General features: G+C 39.8%; 1 protein-coding gene across 10 annotated transcripts in view; it reads left to right on the top strand.

The window, feature by feature from the left end:
* DST (dystonin) overlaps nt 1-22,381 on the top strand; it is a 288,951-nt gene that overhangs the window by 205,358 nt on the left and 61,212 nt on the right. For all 10 annotated transcript variants that reach the window (XM_059468642.1, XM_059468637.1, XM_059468645.1 and 7 more), the window contains 9 exons: nt 533-595; nt 1,381-1,616; nt 3,209-3,338; nt 4,936-5,135; nt 6,128-6,623; nt 7,561-9,035; nt 18,851-19,012; nt 20,056-20,226; nt 21,488-21,654. In XM_059468642.1, the coding sequence (XP_059324625.1) occupies nt 533-595; nt 1,381-1,616; nt 3,209-3,338; nt 4,936-5,135; nt 6,128-6,623; nt 7,561-9,035; nt 18,851-19,012; nt 20,056-20,226; nt 21,488-21,654 (3,100 nt within the window). The remainder of the gene's footprint in view (nt 1-532; nt 596-1,380; nt 1,617-3,208; nt 3,339-4,935; nt 5,136-6,127; nt 6,624-7,560; nt 9,036-18,850; nt 19,013-20,055; nt 20,227-21,487; nt 21,655-22,381) is intronic.

Here is a 22,381-nt window from a genome sequence, read left to right as displayed (position 1 = left end):
GCCGTGGGTAAAGGTGCCCTAGGTAAGCAGTGCCTTTGGTTGTGGTGTCTGCAATAAGCACTCTGAGCCTCTTTGCTGTTTAATGTTTGGTGCTCTCCTCAGTCACAGCATTTGCCAGCCCATCCTCTCCCAGACTACACCTGTCCCAGTTGGATAAAACTGTGTTCTCAGTGGGGAACAGGGTCCTTTGGGGAAGGAAGGAAGTGCTGTCAGCAATCTGGATGTGAATAGCCTCACAGCTAGGGCACAGAGCCTTGGCCCTGCTCAGTGGTTTAGTACAGAACTGTGAGCAGCAGGACTGCTGATACACCACACATATGTGCACCCCTGTAAGGTCATGCATGTACACCCCACCCTCTGTGCCCTGCTCTGCTATGTGATAACCCCTTTTGGTCCTGGCTGGCTGGAGCTTCGTTCTTCAGGTTGCAATGACAGCTATGGGTCATGATCTTTGGAAGAGGAAATGAAGTGCTGGGGTTATGGTGGGGAAAGGCTCACATAAGCAAGAGGCTTCATGTCTTTTGATCCACAGGTGGCACAATTTTAAATGGTGAAGGAGGAGCTCCAGGAACTCAGGATTTCTTGAAAAATAAAGGTCAGTAAAAATTTCAACATGTGATAAAGAATTGTTGCTTGCCAATTACTGTTAAATGTGGAAGTATTTTTTAAATGCTGTAGATAAATCTGCTTGTAGCAGTCATTATTAGACTGAAATTTCACATCACCATCACATGAGACAATTACATTGACTAGGGCATGATATTATAAGTAATTGTAACAATACCTATCTTACTATTGTCTTTGAAGACCAACCAATCTGGCCTTGTTTTCTGAATCAATATATACTTTTATATATACACAGGGATGGATATTTTAATATAAGACATGACTTTGGAGAAATATCTTTCAATGGGGATTGAAACTTTGACACCCATCAGAATTCACAACATGTGTATACACACAAAGACACCCATTTTATATATATTTCTATCACTGTGACTGACTCTTTTATAGAAACAAAGGAATTTTTATATAAGGACTTTATAGTAGCTGAAATGTATCCCAGTATATTCAACTTAAGGTCATGGAATTGTTACTTAAAATACTAAAACAGCAATGGGTAGAAAGATTGAAACATGTCTGTGCACTTGTATGTATTAAAATAATTATTTCTGTGAAATAAGAAGTTCTTGCAAATAGGAACTCATATTAACTTATTCAGATGTAGTGTTGCCACATTTAGAGTGGATTGGGAATAACTAACATATTCAGTGACTTCTTAGGGGACTATTAGCTACTGTTCAGTACTGATTCACTACATTCAGTGTTGTTTCAAGGGCTTGTAACTTCTAACACAGTATTTGTGCACTCTTTTTACAGAACTCACAACTGTTCAACAAGCCATGTCTAATGTAAATCACAGCTATGAAGATTTGGGAGTTTTATTGAATGAAAAGATTTCAGAACTAGAAAGTATGCTTTCAAAAATGCAAAATATTCAGGAAGAATCAGCCTCAATGATGCAATGGTTGCAAAAAATGGACAAAACTGCATCAGACTGGGAAGCTGCTCCAACAGACAGTGAAGCGGTTAAAGCCCAAGTTGAACAACATAAGGTATTTTGTGCCTTCAAACAAATACTTTCTCTTGTAGTTATTAGGCAGATGCTATGAAATAACTGATATCTCAGTCTAGCTTAATGTTACAGAGAGTATTTAAATGAACCTACTAAGCATATTAGTCAGGCTTAGAGCAAATCTGACAAACTGTGTCAGTGGAGTAAAGGAACACTGTGTCAGAGAGAATGAGTTTTGCAGGTCAGAAAATAATAATTTTGGTGGACAGTTTGAAAAGGTGAGGCTGTGCTGATTGTGCAATAAACTTTTTTAATCTCAGTGGTTTAGAGGTTTATAACAGATTACTTTTAATATCTGAAGGGCTGTATGTGTCCAAAAGCTGTTTCTGCAGCTGCTGGCTCACTGATGCTCCACAGACCTCCCGGTCTCTGCAGCTGCAGTGGCTTATGTCTCCTCCAAGGCAGTGTTTCTCTTCAGCAACCCTGTCATGCTTGTTAAGTTATATAGCTGCACAAACAGCCTCCTTCCCCCTTTATAATTGATATGAGAAAACCACTGATTCAGCAGTAAGCTTCTGTCCTCTTTCAGCACTGGAGACATATGCTTCCCTAGCAATGAAGCACAATATTTACACATATAAGGTTCATCTAGAAAGGGAAATGTAATGGATAGGGAAAATTCTTTTCTTGCTTGTGATTGTATATAAACAAAGACAGAATTAGATTTAACTGAGTTTCTTTTATATTTGGCGGGTCACCCTTAAAAATTAACCTGACCAGCTACCAACTTCCTCAGAGTTGGATAACATTCAATCATAAATCTCAAAGTGTGAAAGAAAACCAGCTCTTTTTTCTTAACAGAGAATGTGCAAAGCTATCATGATCATCTAACCCATAGTGTAGTAATAGAAAAGTATTCACAAATAGTTGGAAAACTGAGTGAGTGCCCAGGCAAGAGTCATCTGATGCACTGGACCTTTTACTAGAAGTTCTACATCAAGTACAGTTTGTTCAGTGTTTACTTTTGTGGGTTTTGGATAATTAATAAGAAACATTCACTTCTGTCTGCAAGAACAGCATTAATTAGGATTTACTGGAGTGTCTCAAGTTAGAGATCTGAGGTTCTCTTCTGTTAGGTTTACACTTAAAACTCTGATTCTCTTTAAATTATGGGTTTAGGAGATCTACATTAAATTGTCTGTGATAGCAGGACTTCTGCTGAGGTAAATGAGGCCCCACCACACCCCTCTCTGTCGGAGCTAGCTGGGTTATTTCTGCTGTGAACTAGATTGTATCAGTCAGTTTGCCTTCTGTACACAAATAGATTCCAAGTATATGTGAATATGATGGGACCTAGTGAATCTTATTTGTCTGAATTCTTCTAGTTCTGTCACTTCTTCAAATTAAGCAATAATTATTAATATAATTTATATCTCTTGGGTTCTCTCTTCCAAAAAAATTAACTAGCAACATATGTCCTTATAACATGTTTCGAGATTCATAGCAGAAAAGCAGTATATGTAGGCTAGATTTCTTTTTGTCTTCATGTTTTGCATCTCAGTATTATGGACTGCAAACTTTACCATTCTTCTTTAATTTCTTATTTATTCATTTTATCACCTAAATTTTCAGCTTTTTGAAACTGAATTAAAGCAAAGTGCAAATAAAGTGCAGGAACTGAAGGACAAAGTTACAGAGCTGTTGGAGAAGAACCCTAACTCTCCTGAGGCACCTAAGTGGAGACAAACATTGGAAAAAATAGGTATTTCAATAAAGCTGTATTATAGCTCAGACTCATTTGGAAGTTGTTTTATTATGAGTTTTTTTAATTTATTACAAATAACAAGTATTTTTAATACCTTTTTTCCTCTTACCTTTGTGGAAATAACTCCATTTGCAAGCATGTAGATCTGAAGTAATTCCAGTCACGTCCATGGGCTTTGAATTTGTATTAGTCAAATACAAATTCATATGCTATAGCCTGACTCCCTGTTTGAGAGGCTTTATCTTTTTCAAACGTTGTGCAGCTAAAACTTGACTGGCCACTTACAAGCAACATATATATTTTGTTCTTTTTACGAAATATAAGGTGATTCTAATTTCATGTAGAAAATGGTTTGAGTCCTTGGTAGTGCTCTTCTTCATGTATTTTCCCCATGAACTAGTGGCTTCTGGCATTTTTTTTGCTGTTTTCTAAAACAGGGTAAATGTTGCTAAAAAAAATAAATGTTGCTAAAAAACCTGTATAAATGTTGCTTTTAAGAAGCCAGTGAAAATAAAGAAAATTACCATGCTTAGTCAATAGATTTTGAGATATTACAGCACTTAATTGTCATGAGCTTTTAAAAATTGGTTTTATGTTAATCATATTTTAAATCAATTATAGGTCAATAGCATGGTATCAATCTTGTTTCATGGTGATAGGCATTTCCATTGCTGCACCAACAGTAATTTTGAAGCTGAGAATTTTCCAGTCTGTCCTGCTTATTTCAGAGCAGAACTCTGAAAAGTTTAAGGGGCAGGTAAGGTCTCCAACAGACCCTTAGTCGTGCTGAAAGGGGATTCATACAGAATGAGCAGAGGACTGTGAAGCAGCAAATGTAACTGTAAAAAACAGGGATGAAAATCAGGGACAGGGAGACTTGGCAAAATACCAGAGCTGACTGAGCAAGCACTGACAGTATCACAGAGGGGAATGGGAAAGTTACAAGATTAAGACTCAAAGGCTGCTCTGGAAGCCACTTGCCATACTGGAAAAGACCACAGACTGGCAAGGTGTGAACCTAGGCTCACACAGTACTTTTGAAATACGTATATGCAGAAGTATTCTCATTGTCCAGCATTAGGTACCTGGTTAAGATGTTTTAGATGAATGGTTTTAGATGAATGATACAGACATTAGAGTTAGGCTTTTTCAGAGGGCTGTTCAGAGCTGAAGCCTAATTTTCTACTTCTGATCATCCTTGAAAACTTATGAGGCTTTATTATTGACTAAGCAGGGATATTTGTCTATCTAAATCAGGAACCGGAGTTATAACTGAGTAGAACTCTTTGCCTTCTATATCATTTGAGACCAAAGCCTAAATGTGGGGGAATTTCATTTAGTAATATTCTAGTATAATTTTATTACATGTGGAATATTCATTGCTCTAAAAATTCCACACGTGGCTGACTGTCATCCAAGTCTATGTGGGTCTGACTTATAAGATGTTATTTGCAGAGTCACTGCAATAAGGCATCTGGAGTTAATCAGCATGAAGCCTTATGAGAGAGCTCTGTTTATATTTCATATATAGTCTGCTGTCTCACAATCCATCTGCTAGAATATGCATGCAATGTGTTAACATTACCTTTGTTAGATTCCAAATGGAAAGAGCTCAATCAAGTTACATCTGAGAGACAACAAAAACTGGAGGAGTCTTCAAATTACCTGATCCAGTTCCAGACAGCAGAAGCTCAGCTAAAGCACTGGCTTGTAGAAAAGGAGCTAATGGTCAGTGTGCTGGGACCATTATCAATTGATCCTAATATGCTGAACACACAAAAGCAACAGGTTCAGGTGAGTAGTGCCAACACACACTATTGATTTAAGTTTCTTCTGCCTTTTTGCTATTAGCAAAGTACTATTTTGCATCTAGAGCAGAACATGGTTAGTATAAGCCATTAGATTTGTTTATCTTTAGGTATCAGATTACATCATACTTGACTACAGTAATTACAAGAAAAAATTATCATAAGAGTGAATAGAGATCAGAAAAAAATAAAGAAAAATGTTGAGGAGACATTGATCAATGTCAGTATTGTTTAAAATGAAGTATTTGAAACATGAACTATGATCTAATACTATGTGAAATACTATGACTCAATATTGGTTTATAACTGCTTCAAAAGTCTAGACAGATGGCATAAGACTATCATGTATCACTTCATAGTCCTTAAAAGTTCAACCTAATTGACTTAGAAAGGGTTTGGAATGTTCTGTAAAGTAAAACCATTACATTTGTCCCTTCTTTTGCAAGCACTATGACTTACTGTCAAAAAAACCCAAAACAACTGAGAACCAGTGATATAAACTTAAAAGGTCTTACACTACACATTCAGTCATTTTGTGAATTAGCCAAATAGTCTCTGTTCTATAACAAAACATTGCAATATTATGTCAGAATACACATTCTTTGAAGTTCTTTCTTAAGACAAATATCAAAACTGTCTAGGAAAGAAGACGCTACTTGAAACTAAGCAGCCCTTACTTTACTTGGTGTGGTTGCTTAATTACTGTAGTATTAACAGAATTCATTGTTTACTTGTATCTCCTGGTTGAATTTCTATTAGATGATGTATAAATTCACCTCATTTTTTTCTGTTTCTTTGATGTAGATACTTGGAAACAACACAGTTTATGTAGAAGGCACATTTATTTCACTGGCTTTTAAACTTGAATACACTCAATAATAGAGCTTAGCTACGACAAATTCTACATGAATTTTTGTCAGAAGCACTTCTTTTCTCATGAAGTAAATCGTTTCTAAAATTCTCTTTTTTTCCCCCTAGATTCTGCTCAAAGAGTTTGACACCAGAAAGCCACAATATGAGCAGTTAACTATGGCTGGGCAGGGGATTCTGGAGAGACCTGGTGAACATCCACCCTCACATGAAATTGTAAAAGAGCAACTGGCAGCTGTGGCACAAAAGTGGGACAGTCTAACCAGCCAGCTGAAGAAGAGATGTGACCGAATCGACCAAGCCATTGTGAAAAGCACAGAGTATCAAAGTTTACTCAGAAGTCTCTCTGATAAGCTAAGTGCCTTGGATAATAAACTCAGCAGCAGCCTGGCTGTGAGCACACAGCCCGATGCTGTGAAACAACAGCTGGAAATTGCTAAAGAAATGAAGGAGGAAATAGAACAGGAAATGAAGAATATAAATGCAGCACAAGCTCTTTGTGAAGAGCTGTCAACACTGGTTGGGGAAGAGTATTTGAAAGCAGAACTTACAAGACAATTAGATGGCATCTTAAAATCATTTAAGGACATCGAGCAAAAATCAGGTTAGTATTTATTTAAAGAAAAACAGTAACTAAGGCATAAAGTAAAGTAAAAGCTTGTAATAGAGGTGAGCTGAACCTGGTGGCAGCTCTCTATCCAGTCCAACCCCCAAGCAGTTCTACATTAGAATTTAGAAGAATCCCCATGCTTTGAAAAGGTAAAAACAATACTGGGGATCTCTAGTGAATGGTTTAGGAGATAACTTGGAGTAAAATAACAAGGCTGCTTTTGTCATGTCTTCCTTCAGGTGCATCTTCACTGAATTAGAATGCCAAGAGAGGATGCTGTTCATTGAGCTACCAGCTTCATAGGGGCAGAGTATAAACCAAAATAATAATTTTTAGGCTAACACCAGTTAATGGCTTAGTGAAAAACAGTGGTAATTGTATAAAACTGGCTGTGACAGAAAGGGGCTGGTAGTCTGCAGCCTTTCCTTACCTAGTGAACAACAGAACTGAGCAAGTAATACATTGCAAGTGATATCATATTTGTTCTCCCTAGCAGCCTCAGTTTTGGGTTTTTAATTTCCTCTGGTTATGAGAAACTTCAAAGAATCTCCCTAGGAGGATGTATTGCCTGTAGGCCATGAGTTAGACACTACTGGGTTATACCACTTCATATTCCCTGTGCTTACACTTCCGAGTACCATGAATCACAATTGTGTGTTTTTTACCACCAAAATCTGCTCAGATGGGATCCATGTAGACACAGACTGGATAAGCTCACCTCATTTGATTCATGTCCTATTGCCTTCTGTATTACAGGAATGAGTCTGCCCCTTGCAAGAAACTTGGTTGTCTGCCAGTCAAACTTCACATACTAAGGACTGGCTTTCTTGACATTAATGACCATGCATAATACAATCAATATTAGGTTTTTTTTTCACTGAATACTAGCAGATTCTGCTAATGAACCTCTGTGCTGCCTTCTCCTTTGTAGATAACCATGTTCAGCAGCTTCAGTCAGCATACACCACTTCTCATCAGTTCCAGCAGATGTCCAAAGACTTTGAGGGCTGGCTAAGCAAAAAGAAAGAAGAGCTGAACCAGGCTCGTCCTGTGTCAGCCAAACTTGAGGCCTTGCAATCACTCATTGAAGAACAGAAAGATTTTAAGAAGACAATGACCGATCAGATTAGTTCCTATGAAAGAATTGTTGCAGAAGGAGAAAGTATCTTACAGAAGACTCAAGGAGATGACAAAGCAGAGTTACAATCCCAAATTGCCAAACTCAAGAACAACTGGGATGAAATGAATAAAAAGGTAAAAGAAAGGGAGGACAAATTAGCAGATTGTCTGGAGAAAGCCCTCAAATATAAGCAGCATGTAGAGAATCTGCAGCCATGGATAGAGAAGTGCCAAAGCAACCTGTGTGAATTGAAAGTTGGCATAAACCCTGTTGAAATAGAGGATTCTATTGTTCAGGTGAGGGCATGGCAGAAGGACCTGGATAAACACCATGGGATGGTGGAACTATTAAATAATTCTGCTGAAAGTTTGCTCAATGCAAGTCAAACGGATAAAGAAATTATTCAAGAAGAAACTAAGGTGCTGAATCAGAATGTGAAAGTGGTTACAGAACAGTTACATAAGAAGAGAGAGTGCTTGGAAAATATGGCACAAAGACTGAAAGAGTTTCAGGACTCATCCAGGGAAACTGAAAGACAGCTTAAAAGTGCCAAAGAGCATCTGGAAGCTCATGACTCACTTGGACCTCAGTCATTTAGTAACAAACACCTGACAATGATGCAGGCCCAGCAGAAAGCCTTGCAAGCTTTAAAACCTCACGTTGATTTAGCAAAAAAACTTGCCCAAGACCTGGTGGTAGAAGCTTCTGATTCAGCAGGTGTTTCTGACCTCTTACTCCAAGCTGAGTCTTTGGAGCAAGAATACAGTACAGTGAAGCAGCAAGTTGAGGATAGGTGCTCATTCCTAGAGACCAAACTTCAGGGAATTGGCCACTTCCAAAACAGCATCCGAGAGATGTTCTCTCAGTTTGCAGAGTTTGATGATGAACTTGACAGCATGGCTGCAGTGGGAAGGGATCTCAAGGTACTGCAGTCACAGAGAGAGGACATAAAATGTTTCATGAAAAAGTTGGAGGATCTTATAATGAATAATGAAAATGCTAATAAAAACTGTAAAATTATGCTGGCCACAGAAGCTGAAGCTTCTCCTGATCTTGTTGGTATAAAGAGAGACTTGGAAGCTCTAAATAAACAGTGCAACAAGCTAAAAGACAGAGCAAAAGCCAGGGAAGATCAAGTGGAGGGTACTATTTGCCGTGTTGAGGAGTTTTACACTAAGCTAAAAGAATTTTCCACTCTGCTTGGGAGAGCTGAAGAACATGAAGAGTCACAAGGTCCTGTTGGAATGGAAACAGAAGCTATTAATCAGCAGCTGAATACATTCAAGGTAGGAAGATTGCTTTCTTACTATCATAAAGTGTTTTACCACAATACCATTTTATTAAACATTATAGTGAAAGAGCCTGGTTAAGTGCAGACCTTAGAAGAGTCTTGTTTCACAGCAGTCTGTTCTGCCTATATGCATTTTATCTGTTTTAAATGGGGATCTTATGCTCTAGAGAAGATTTCCTTTGCTACAGCTTGGCAGACATTGGGAATTTTACATCTCAGTGAAATTCCCAGTTCCTGCACCCCAATTACCTCTTCACCTCTCTTCACTATCTTGTCTTCTGTAATCCATCTGCCTTTCTGTTTTTGAGAAACATCTCTCTTTGATGTCCATGTATTACCCAACTTTCATCTTCACAGTGGTGTGAATTTTAGACTCCAGTGTTCACATATCAGCCCACATTCACTTTGCTCATCTGAGTAGTTTAGGTTTTTTTCATGTAGATATAGCTTTCAGCATATTTAGGTTTAAGATGTTACCTTTTGCCATTTCCTGTTCTGATACACTGGCCAGTTTTACCTCACTGAATTCCACCCTTACCTAGAAATATCCTAATAAAAAGAAAACAGGCAAAATAATCCCCGTATGATATTGGGATTTTTCTGTAGCATCCTTATCCAAAATGCACTCCAGAGCTTCTGTGTGTAGCTTTTTTAATCTGCCAGCTAGCAATCCATGTCCAGCTCAAAGAAATGCATTGCAGTGATAATGAGTGTTAATTGAGCTTTGCTGCTGAAATAAGTACAAATATTTGCTTGGATTAGGTTGCAAGAAATGAATTTCCAGTTTTCATCAGAATTATTTATAGATGTAAGCAGTGTTTGAAAAAGATCATAAATCTCCTAGTGGCTATATAGTAGCAGTGAATATTCTGAGCAGCTCTGGTTTCATTCCAATATAATATTGATTCAAATGTTTGTATGACTTGTACATTAGTTGACACTTGATGATAAAGCCCGACCTTCATTGCAGTATTTGATAAGCCATGCTGTTTGATGACCTTGGAAAAGAGTCATTACATGGCTGGCCAACAGAGGGTGCATTTTGCTTGTTTAAGCCATATTGGAAAGGAAAATTAAACCTGAAAACTTTCATCTGGGAATTTCAAATGGAAGTTTGAAATTTACTGTGAGTTTTGGTGATCTTTGAGAATGCATAAATAGAGACAAAAATCTTGAACAAATAGTTACATTATGAGGAGATTCCATTAGACTGGGAGGATTAAAATTGTATGCCACTCTATCCTAACAAGTCTATCTCAATTTAAAAGAGAAACAAATGGCTTTTCTTTGTATATGGTTAGTAGAACACTTTGGATATTGGAAAATAGCAACAGCTCCTGCTGTGAATGCTCTTGCTTACATTGACTGTACAGGACTTAAGTTGTAGCCAGTTTGGGATCTCTGATTTCACCACATTTCTTACATTTTCAAACATTAGCTGCAGCTTCATGTCTTTGTTAATGCGTATTTTACACAATGAATTGTATATGTATTTTATTATAAAGAAAAATGTTTTATTATAAAGAAAAGTGTTACAAGCTGATGAGCAGATGGTAGGAAAATCCAGTTCCCTGTGTGTTGTCCCAGTGTTGTAGTTCATCAGGGCATTGGACACAACACAGCAGTTTAGCAATTTGGGAGTGAAAGACCTGTGCAGGCCAGTGGGGTGACAGCATCCCTGGTAATACAAGGGCTTATGTGGTAGGGAGACAAAAACCCTGGCGAGACATAAAGGAGAACAGTGATAGCAGCATGTTTATATCCAGAAGTCTACTCTGGGATTGTATTTATATGAGATATTTATAAGCTCAGAAATGTGTTTTGCTTGAAGCAACTATTCTAGGCCACGCTTTTGCTTATGATTAAAAACACAATGCCATTAAACAGGAAGTGAAGAATGATGAAAAAGTGAAGGGGTTGTTTAAATAAGTGAGAAGCAAATGCAGAAATAAAACAGCAGAGTGATGAGCCTTTGAAGAAAGGAAATAGGGAGACCAGAATGGGAAATTTTACTAAGTGAGAGTGTAGTAGTGAAGAGATACTGATAGCAGGAGGATAGGGATGAACTCTCCTAATGCTCGGTGTCGGTGCTACTGCAGCATATCAAAATTGCAGAAAGTAATCTATCTGTTTATACTCTTTGCCCTTCCAGAGAACAGTTCTGCCTGAGGCAGCAAAGTGTAGGGAGACTGGATCCCACAGATCCTGCTCCACTCGTGGTGTTTGTGTTTGCTCTCGTGTTTGTGCACGTACGCAAACATACACAACGTGAAAGTGTGGCTGTGGCCACAAAACCACTGTCTGGCTCCTTATGTCTTTAGCTTCTGTGGTCAGCTACAGTCAACTCCAGTTCCTCAAGAGTAAAGCAAAAGAGTTGTTCTTTGTTATAGATCTATTAACATGAAATCTTCACTCTTCAGGGAAGGATCTTGTGTAATGGGCCAGAGGTGGTTTTTGTGGTTTAACCAATTTTTATGTACAAAGAGTTAGAGCTGCATGCATCTTCTTGGCATGACATTAAAACACATAGTGTTTTTTTAAAAGATAAACTGGCTTTGAGTTGTATTTTATATATATATATATTTAAAATGCATATGCATACTTGTTTTATTTACATTTCTTCTTTGTAATGTGCTTATTCCAGTTGGTATAGAGTATTAAATTGAAAGTAGGTGCCATCAGTGTTAAATTGTAAGCAGTTGCCATCAGTGTTAAACTATATTTATTTACAGTGCAGTTATAAAATTTACTTTCTGTAAATGAAAATTTCAGAGCAGTTAATTTCAAAAGAGAATCATGATTCTTACTTCACTTCAGGAAGAGTATAATCAAATGAAGAATTTATCTCAATTAATAAAACACACACAGAAAAGTAGTAATTAACTTGGCTTTGTAAGACACTTTCTACCCCAAAGTCTGTATGCAATGTGTAGATTAGTCCTGAAAGGAAATTTCAGTAAATTGGGTTTGTTAAGGTACACTGCTACTATTCTTCAAAAGCAAAACAAAAAAGAATTGTACAAATGGACTGAGCCAAACACTCTGGGTTTGAGTAGCTGCACAGTGCTAGAATGTTTGCAGTTGAAGAAGCATTTGCAGCTAGTTTCTCTCTGAAATAAAGAACTCAAAGTTGAATTATTTTATGTCATTCTTCTTAGTAAAACCAACATGTCACTGTTACAGTTTTCATGAGTATGTGGTTCATTTGATTTTTGCTTTTATTTTCGGATTTAAAGTAGATATAGTCATTAGAGGTTGCTTTCTAATTGGACTTTATGAGAATTTTTAGGTAGCCTGAGTATTCCTGCCAGTAAGGTTGAACTAAGATTTTAATTGGCTTATGTTATAGAACCACAGAATTGTTTATGTTGGAAAAGACCTCTAAGAACACTGAGTCCAATGTTAACTCAGCACTGCCAAGTCCACTGTTAGCCATGTCCCTAAATGCCACATCTACATGTCCTGTTAGTTATGTAGAGGGTGTCAGTCCTCTGACTTTTGCTTTGAAGGCAAATAATGTTGAAAGCCTAATCAGAAATTTCTCTTTAAGTTTCTCTTTGAGCTAAGTGTTGCACATCCCATGTGCTGTTTACAACCCCTAGAATAAGATACTAAAATCTTCCATGGGATTTACTACAGTGAAGGTCTGTATTGAAAAGCAAAGGTAATATAAGCAAGTATTAAATATTTTTAAGAATTGCATTTTGAAAGTGACTTACCTGTCATACAAAAGTCTTAAGCAGAAACAGTGAAAAATGGTAAACTATTTTTAAACTGTTAAAATAATTTTGCTGTTGAACAAATACAGACCAATTTCAGCTATACACTTCCCCTAAAACATCATGCAGCACTTTCTGAATTACGCAGGGATCTATCTGGTTTTGGTTGTTTTGTGTGAAAATAACCATGGATGATAGGACCTTTCATCAAAAGTATCTAAAATTCTTTTTGCATCTTTACCATTATAGTATATTCTCTGCTAGAGAATCCAGAGGTGATTATCTGGCATAATCCAAATGCTATATGGCTGCTCACCAGAGAGGAGGAAGAGAGAATTTGTTTTGCATGACCTTAGTGTTTTGATATGTAGCTGACTGTTTATTAAGTAAATCAATAAACATGAAGTGTGGTATGTTTGTATTTCTTGCATACAGTGTATCCTGCTTGCTGCTTAATGCAGAATGCTCAAGCTGATTGTAGTGAATGCAGTGTGTTGTTTCAGCACTAAGTGCCTTATGCTGTCCTTAAAGTGAGATCTGAATTGTCCCTAAAACTGATGGCTACTGTCACACCAGCGGCTCAGGTCGTTGGGGTTTGGCTTCTACTGGAGTGGAGCGGCTAGGTCATGGCAACTCCTCCTGTGGTGTTGGCAAATTACCTGTGAGTCTCCCAACCCATCCCCTCCGTGGTTATGAGCTAGGTGCCAAGTGTCGAGCTGTATTTAAAAGATGTCAATTTCCAAAACTGGAATCTTTGTCCTGATAGGCTGGTTTAGGGCTCCAATAAATCCCTCTGAAAAAGAGGGGGGGGGGGGCGGGGGGGAATGATCTTTCAGATATAGTTAGGTTTTTTCCCCCAATATTTTAATGTTTCTTTCAGTGCGAACTGAATTCTTCAGGAGCGGCTGCCCTGTCAGCCAACACCACCCTACAGTCCTGCCTCAGGGCCAGTGACCAGACTGCAACTTTGCACGTCAGGTGGAGAAATGTGCGACTATTCCAACACCTAATCTAAACACTAGGCGAGCTTGGGGGATTTTTTTTTTTTAAGTAAAACAGCGGTAAAGTTTCGGTGTAACTTTGGAAAGGAAGTCTCCATTGAAATGACTGCTCCATGAGACGCGGCGATGGCGGGCGCGGTTCAAGCGCTGCTTCCTGCCCTTCCCGGAGTTTCTCCCGGGCAGGCGGCCGGCCGGAGCGGTGCCGGCCGCTCCCGCGGGCTCCAGAGCGGGGCACTGATGTCACCGCCGGGCGGGCACCGAGCCTCCCCGCCGCCTGCCCCGCCGGCCCCTGCACGGCACCAAGCGAGAGGCGCGGGCGGCTGAGCCGATAAGGAGGCATCGGGCAGGGCCTAAGGGAGGGCAGCCCCCGGAGCGGCGGGCAGAGCCTGAGGGAGGGCAGCCCCCGGAGCGGCGGGCAGAGCGTGAGGGAGGGCAGGGCCGGGGGAGGGCAGCCCCGGAGCGGCGGGCAGAGCCTGAGGGAGGGCAGCCCCCGGAGCGGCGCTCGGGGCGCGGGCGGGCCGGGGGCCGATGTTTGCTGGGAGCGGAGCGGGGCGTTCCTGGCGGCTGCAGCGAGCCGAGCCGGGGCGCGGGGCGGGCGGGACGCGCCGGCGCTGCTCGGCGGGGCTTTCCCTCCCTCCCTGCCTCCCTCCCTGCCTCCCTCCCTGCCTGCCTCGGCTCCTCAGCAGCTGCGCCTCAGAAATGAGGAGGAGGCGAGCGAGGGCAGCCCGCTAGCTGCAGCTCGTAGTCGGGACCTGCCGAATGTAAACCTGCCGTGCCTTCGGGAAACGCGCCACGCTTGCTCGGCTCTGCGGCTGCCTTAAAGAGCGCTCCGGGATGGCATCTGGAGAATAGGGCTGAAACAGTCGTCTTCCGACGGGCTGCTCAAAGGACGCCTTGGCTTGGCTGCTAGAAAGTGATGTTTTCCTGTGGGACTTGTGGAGGCACCGCGAACGAGCCTGTTACAAGAGGAGGATAAGTTGCCTTTCAGATCAAGGTTATTTATAGCTACTGCCAAAAAAAGTAAAGGGCTGTTTTATTATTCTTACTGTTCTGGATTTAACTTATTTCCCCCCACCCCCCAGGATTTTCTCCGTGCCTTGGTCAGGACCATACAAGTCACTGTGGATTCTGTCTTTTTAAGCTGCCGCACCATGCTTTATTTATAAAGGAGATGGGACCCTGCAAGCCAGCTAAATGGATTACAGTTAAGCAGTCATGTACAGAAGATAATGTACTGCCTTCTGTAACACTTGTTCATTTGAAGGCTTATTTGGGAGATTTCAGATACAGATTCTGACCTGGAAAAGTAAATGAAGCCTTCCATTGAGTATTTGACATATTGGGCTACTGCTGGTTTCTGCTAGACTTTGTTTTTCTGTGACATTGGGACATTTCTGTTACTTTCTTACTGAAGCACTTTATATTTTGGGGGGTGGAAAACCTCATATCCAGGTAAAATCGAATTTAAACGGATGCACTGATTATGAATGACCTCAGCCACTTCATATCTTATGATGTATATTTTCGTATCTATGCATCTTGTGCTAAGGGCAAGTTTACTATTTCTTCAGATTGCTAGTGGTTTTTAAATGTTTGCCCTGAATCTGTGAAAACGGAGGTATACTTGTGTGAATACTTTCAACATGGGGAAGCCACTTAGCAGGCCAGACTGCCTACGTCAGAATCCTCCATGTGTTGGCAAAGGGGAGGAAGATGAGGATCTAAATATTGAAGACTGCTACGTTCCCCAGAGGTCTATCTATGACACTGTGCGGCTGAATGAACAGATCGATTCAGGCTCCAAGGGCAGCCTCTCCTCGAGGCATTTCACAGACCGGACCTTACCCTACAGTCACAGAACACTGGACATCAGTACTTTGTGCTCCAATGGTGCCCTTACTTCTTCCAGTGTTTTTGAGCTCCGAAGCCGTGAAGCTAACAAGTTGGATGAGAAAATGATCTTTGATGCTCTTAAGCTGAACAGCGATATAATTCGGACAGCTGGGTTGCCCAAGGTGAAGTCTCACACTGAAAAGAAGGAGCATAGACGGTCATGGAGAATGCTTGTTCCACCCAGCTTTCCAGATTACACTAATAGAAGTGAAAGCTCCTTTAATGAAACTGCTGATCCGTCAGAGGCAGCTAGACTAGGCAAATGCAAATGGGGTACGAATTCTCTTACCTCGGAAGAGGATGATTCTGGGTTGTGCAGCCCTCCAACAGAAAGGGAAGATAAACAAGATACACCTTTACCAAGGGAGCAAACTCAAATACGAAGTGTGTCTTCTGCAGAAGATATCCATGTAGTAGGTCAGTTCAGACCATATATCCCAGCCATTTGCAGAGAGCAGCAAACCCCACTGCTTGCAAGCATGAGTCTCCCTGTCAAAGACAACGGCAGACTGGCTTTGCATGATATTTTACCCTCTGCAAAAGTAAAACAAAACAATGCCCAGACATGTGAGAGTGATCAGGAAGAGATGGAGGGGAAATGCTCTCACTTGCAAGGTTTCAAAGAGCAAATTATGTCACATGAAGATCCTCTTCAAGGTGATGGAAAAAGTATTACCCCTGACAAAAACGAAGTGGAAAATGCATATGAAGTTCATGAAAAAACTAAAATACAAGTCACAACAGTAGAGGAGGATTATGTGGATGATGTATCTCTTCATGTAGATGTTTATTACACTAATGCTGCTGTAAATACCAGTGACTTGGATTTAACAAAATATGAAATTTTATCTGATATGGAGGAATGCAGTGTAGCATGTACAGGCTCAAACGAAATGGCATTTTCTGTTCAACAGCTTGAATTAGATAGCACTGTAAACTGCTCAAAAGTTTTCTCAGAGAGAAATAAAGGCAATATCTGGACCACTGGCATCCAAGACACCTTGGATACAGTCTGCAATGGCCTCTTGTCCAACAAGGTAACTAGAAAAAAAAATCCATAGGTTTATTAAATAGTTGTAGTGTAACCATAAAGATATTTGTTTAAAACTCTTAAGTCTTGCCATCATTGCAAAATCGTAACTTTAACAAAATTATTAATTAGGCAGATGCAGTGATCAGTGCCATTTGCATGGCACCCATGGGGCGTCCAAAGTGGGTGAAATAGAGCTGGGGGCAAAGTCTGACGGGTGGTTGTTGCTCCAGCTGTTTGCAGCAGGGCTGTTACTGCCCGGTGGTGCCTGCTGCTCCCGACCTGGAATGGCTGCTCCGTGCTCTGTCCCGGTGCTCCGTGCCTGCCCCAGTGCGGCCCGGGCTGTGCCATTCCAGGGCAGCCGCGGCCATGTGTTCTGAGCAGCCTTACTCATCAAGGTATAAGCAACAGTATCAGATGGTTGTGGTTTCCAAAGCAGGCAGATTAAAGGCTCACCGCCTCTTCTGAAAGATGCCTTTTGCATTTGTGTGCCAGAAAGCAGATCTGACGTTACGGTAGTATTTTACAAGCGCAGGATCTTGCAGTGCTTTGTGAGTGCTGGATGAGGTAAGAGAGTAAGGGAAACTTTGTAATAAAGAAAGGGTGTTTGCCGGGTCTGTAATTTTTTTCTTCCCACTCTGGTTGAAATCTGAGATACTTCAAGCTTTGTTGCTAAGTTGTTCTGGTAAACTTTAGCCTCAGCAATAATTGTAATTTATTTTAAGCGTCTCTCCACAAAGAATGTGTGCATTTTTAAAGGGCAGATTATGTAGATCAGTCCTCTCTGGTAGGACGTTGTTCTCAAACGATGAGACTTTATAGCACATAAAAGAAGAATTTGTTATTGATTCTGTGTTGAAATATTATTCTCCCTCCTCCTTACCCTACAGTCAAGAAAAACACATGCATTTTGCTTCTTTTAGAAGCAGCCAACTCATTGCACGCTCTCAGTTTTCATGTAACCACAGTCGTAGAGTTTTTAGTTTGTTTTTTTTTTTTGTCTGTAGGACAAATCTCTTAGGGATGCTTAATTTATTTTACGCCTCATGTTTAGTATACTTGCAGTAGCTCTAGATTAACTTGTCAAGCTGGTGGAAGTGTGCTCAGCCACCTGAGGTTTGCAGCTTTAAAAGGAATCACTTGCCACAGTGTGTTTGGTGCAAAAGAGGAGAGTTGCTGGTACATTCAGAGTGATCTCTGCTTTTCAGGATGCTGAGAAAGGTTGCTTTGAATGCACTAAGTGTACACCAAAACTGTTACTGAATGCTGCTATAGAAATTGAAGGATTTAGGGTCAAAAGTTGAGCATTCTTTAGCATTGTTTATTCATTGGTTATTTTTCACTGGCCTGTGTAATTAATTCAGGGGCTTCAGGCCATTTTCTGATCTCATTGACACTTGTGTCAGTGCAGCTTAATGCTGCTGAATACAAATGGAGATTTACATTGCTGTTGCTAATGGTAATAATCTGGCTCTGAAAAAGCCTAAATACCTGCAGGAGTAAAATAAAGCAAACACAAAACTGTTCAAACTGTTGTTGGGCACGGTCAAAGCCTTGGCAATTAGCAAGAGTATCCTTTGAATGAAAGCCCATTTTCCTGAGTGTCTGCCGGGATATTGTTTCAACAGCATCTGTAGTGCCTCCTCCTCACTTGTTACCATTATAATCTCCTTAACAGATCTTAAAATATCTCTTCCTTCACTGTTTCTTTGACTTAAAACTTTGGGTTTAGTTCTATTTTGGAAAAATGCCCACTTGTCTCTCTTGGTCTGTGCCATTTTTTGTTAGATTTTATAGATAGATAATTAAACAGATGAGTTTGTCCAGTCTTTTATTTTACCCCTCTATCAGAAGTTTTCTTTTTTCAACCCCTTGAACTTTCACCACCTGTGTTTTTCTCTGTTCTTTTCCTTCCTATCTAAAACTACTCATGGAAATGTATGCCATTTCCCCTTCTATCATGCATTGAATTTACTCTGTTTAGAGTGAGTCTATTCTGTTTAGATTTATTAATGGTTTTTTAGGAAGGTCCTGACAAGGAATGGATTCCTTTCTTCTAGACACCAGTTTTAAGTAACGTTTTTGTTGCATACTGTCATGTAAACATCATATGCATTTTATGACTGAAGTTACTGTGTTTCATGTCTATCTTGGGTTTCAACTGCAGGTATTCCAGAAAGAAGAAATTGAACCCTTACAAGTAAAACAACAGGAAGTAAATTGGGTGGGTCAGGGCCTTATTCAGAGTGCTGCTAAAAGTACCAGCACAGAAAACCTTGAACACGACCTTGAAGATGTCAACACCCGATGGAAGACTCTTAATAAGAAGGTTATTATCTTGTATACTGTCCTGCTTTTGTTGTGTTCTGCTTTTTGGTTGTTTGCTTGCTGATGTCTTTCAAACTACAGGAAATTAAATATTCACTAAGAATGTGAGTTGCATTTGCTTTACACAATCACTTTGTCTGTAATTCTAAGGATAAGATTTATATTGCTAAAAGCCAGAGGTGTTGCTGTCATTTATAAGGTTTTGCCAAACTTTCTGTAGGTCTGTTCTAGATTTTTATTCAGGAAAGACTCACAGAATCATGAAATTGGGGTTAGAAGAGATCCCTAGAGATCCAGTTCCACTTTCAGTCATTGTTTGCATGTTTTTTTCAGCTTGTTGTATTTGCTCTGTGTACGCTGTTGTACCTGCACAGAGCAGTGATACAGCCCAGCTTTGTGTGACTGGTGCCATGTTTCCTTTACAGCACATTAAGGATTGTATGGCTTGAGACATCAGAAAGTACCACTGCTTTGAAAAACTGGCTGTAGATGTTTTTCTGTACTTTTCAGAAGTCTTCTTTCAGCAGTAGCTGCTGTTGGAAATGGAAAGGGTGGGAATAAAAATGGTGCTCATCTTCTGCTCCATTCCTGAAAGAGTGATGCAGCAGAACCAGATACACCTGTGGTTCACATATTTGCCTTCTCCTTTCCTATTTTTATTTCTCATTAATGGCATTATTGGGCCTTATTAAGAGCTGTTACTTTGAAATCCTGGCTCATTCTTTCTATAAGGAAAATAAAGACCATCTGAAATGCAAACATCCCATCAGTATATTTCATAATACTGTAGCTACATAAAGCTGGAGTAACTTGTAAGGAATTACTAGAGCAGGCTGAGTTACTGAGAATCAGTCTCTTCTTTTCATTGGATGTCTCCAGCCCCAATTCATGAATTTGATTCATGCTGAATTGTGACATAGTGTTGTTATGAATAGTTATAAAAACAATAGTATTTATTAGTGATATTGACAGCTGTTCTACATATTTTGACTAATTATTTCACAGAAATAAAAAGAATAGGTGAGATCCTCTGCTGTTTTTTAGGTTGCCCAGCGTGCTGCACAATTGCAGGAAGCCCTTCTCCACTGTGGGAGATTTCAGGATGCCCTTGAATCTCTGCTTAGCTGGCTCATTGATACAGAAGATCTTGTGGCTAATCAGAAACCACCATCTGCTGAATTCAAAGTTGTCAAGGCCCAAATACAAGAACAGAAGGTAAGTGAAATGGTTTCAGAATCTCCTTCCACTGAACCAATGAGAATAAACTCCCAGGCTTTGGCAAAGCATAATATCTATTCAAGTGTATTATATTACACTGGGGTGTGCTGAGGTGTTTAAAGGAGCCATTTGTTCAAAACTCAAGACTTTGTAAAGGGTTGGGAGGAGTGCTCATCTCCTTGGATATAAGACAGAGTGATACTGTGCAATCTGAGCTCTGGTTTATTAACATTAACTAGAAAGGATGTTGAAGATCCATTGGAAAAAGAGAAAGCATAAAATCCAGTATTTGGCCATTTGAAAAGTAGGAAATAAAGCCTAGTAAAATTTTACTCTACTACTAGAGATAAGATTGCAGATTACGGACTTAAATCCTTGGGTCTTGATCTTCATGTGATCACTGTTGGTAATTAGTTGGAATCCCATTGGGAAGTAGTCTGTGCTAATGTAGAAACTCTATCAGGGTCATCAACTTTGTCATATTTTAATAGTGGTTATAGAAAAAAGAATGATAATGTAGCTGATAAAACATACAATTCATGCAGTGTGGCCCACTGCCACCCAGGGATTTTATATAAAGTTATGGCCAGTACAGGTTGTCATCCTGGGATACCTGCGGTGGCAAAATGTTAATGTGTCCAAAGGCACCTAGGGAATGGAGGAAAGGAGGATTGCAGACAGAGGCACATTTTATTCTTCACAGACAAGTTAATGTACTACACTAGATTGGTGAACTCAACTGTATCTCATATAAGTGATGAGTTGATTATACAATAGTTTTAGTTTCCATTTTCTCATCTCTCTATGTATCTGAATTACCTCTGTGAAGCCAAATCTGGCAGGGCATGCAGTCTTCCCATAAATGTTCCTATAAAATGTAACTGAATTCTAGATAGCTGGATTCCCCCAAGGGTGTTATGTAGAACTTTGTCCTCTATGTGTTCACTTTTTGGGCTGCTGCACATCCTTACCTCAGAGAACCAGGGTTGTTGCTTGGGCTTCATGAAACTCCAGTGTACTTGGGAAAACAACTGAGAAACTAAAATGAGCCTGTGTTGGTCAGGGAAGGGATTGATGTGTGTGTTATGTGTGTCTCTTTGATTGGCTTTGTTCACATATTTATCACAATACAGGCATTGTGATTTAGTTTTTGGTGTTGGTTTTTTTTTTGTTTTGTTTTAAGGGCTTTTCAAGAAGTCTACTGTTTGCATTATTGCAATATTTCTTAATAACTGGTGCTGGATTGCTCTCTCTGCAGCTCCTGCAGAGGCTGCTGGATGACCGCAAGCCAACTGTTGAGGCAATCAAGCGCGAAGGGGAGAAAATTGCGGAGTCAGCAGAGGCTGCTGACAGAGTGAAGATCCTGAAACAGCTGAGTTTCCTGGACAGCCGATGGGATGCCTTGCTCAGTAAAGCTGAAACAAGGTACTTGAAATTCTTTCATGGCTTTGAGAAATGTAGACATAGCATGTGATGGATGTTTAGAAGCAGCATGTGGAACTCCGTACTGTGAAGTACTACCATGCTTTTTATTGCGTTATGGCTTTGTGTCTTGATGTATATATGGGTCCTCTGAGGGAAAAGTGGAGAAAAGTCACAGGAAGAGACAAAAAGCTCTTTAAAAAATGTTTAGTCTTTTGTGATAATCTGCTAGGATTAGCTACATATGTATCTTCTGAACAATTTTAATCAATTATCTCTGCTAATTAATTAGAATGCAAGTGTTTTGAGGCAAGAACTTGTTTTGCAAAAGTCCTGAATTGCTACAAAGAAGAAATTGCTACAATTCTTTCCTTTTTTTAAAATAGTATCTGCATAATTAGTTTCTGCAACTCGGAGGTCATCATAATGTCAGTTGCAGATGCATGCAAGGTGCCGAGCTCCCTTAGTTTTCAAGAAAAAAAAGGACCTTTAAAGTATAGAGATATATGTATTCTGGCATATCTATATATGTATATAAAAGAGATAGAATATATATAGGTTATATATTCTATCTCTTAAAAGACATTGAGGTCCACTTCAAGTTCCAATTGGAAAAAAATCAAACCAAGTCCATGCATACAGTATCTATGTAAACACAGACTTACATTTACGAGTTGTTGTCAATGGGTAAAACACCTGTAAAGTTATGAGCTGGAAAGTGTCTTTGCAT

The sequence above is a fragment of the Ammospiza nelsoni genome, chromosome 3, assembly GCF_027579445.1.
Source record: "Ammospiza nelsoni isolate bAmmNel1 chromosome 3, bAmmNel1.pri, whole genome shotgun sequence".
In the NCBI taxonomy this organism is placed as follows: domain Eukaryota; kingdom Metazoa; phylum Chordata; class Aves; order Passeriformes; family Passerellidae; genus Ammospiza; species Ammospiza nelsoni.
The sequence above is the reverse complement of the archived record's forward strand: the minus strand, read 5'-3'. Positions and strand labels throughout refer to the sequence as shown.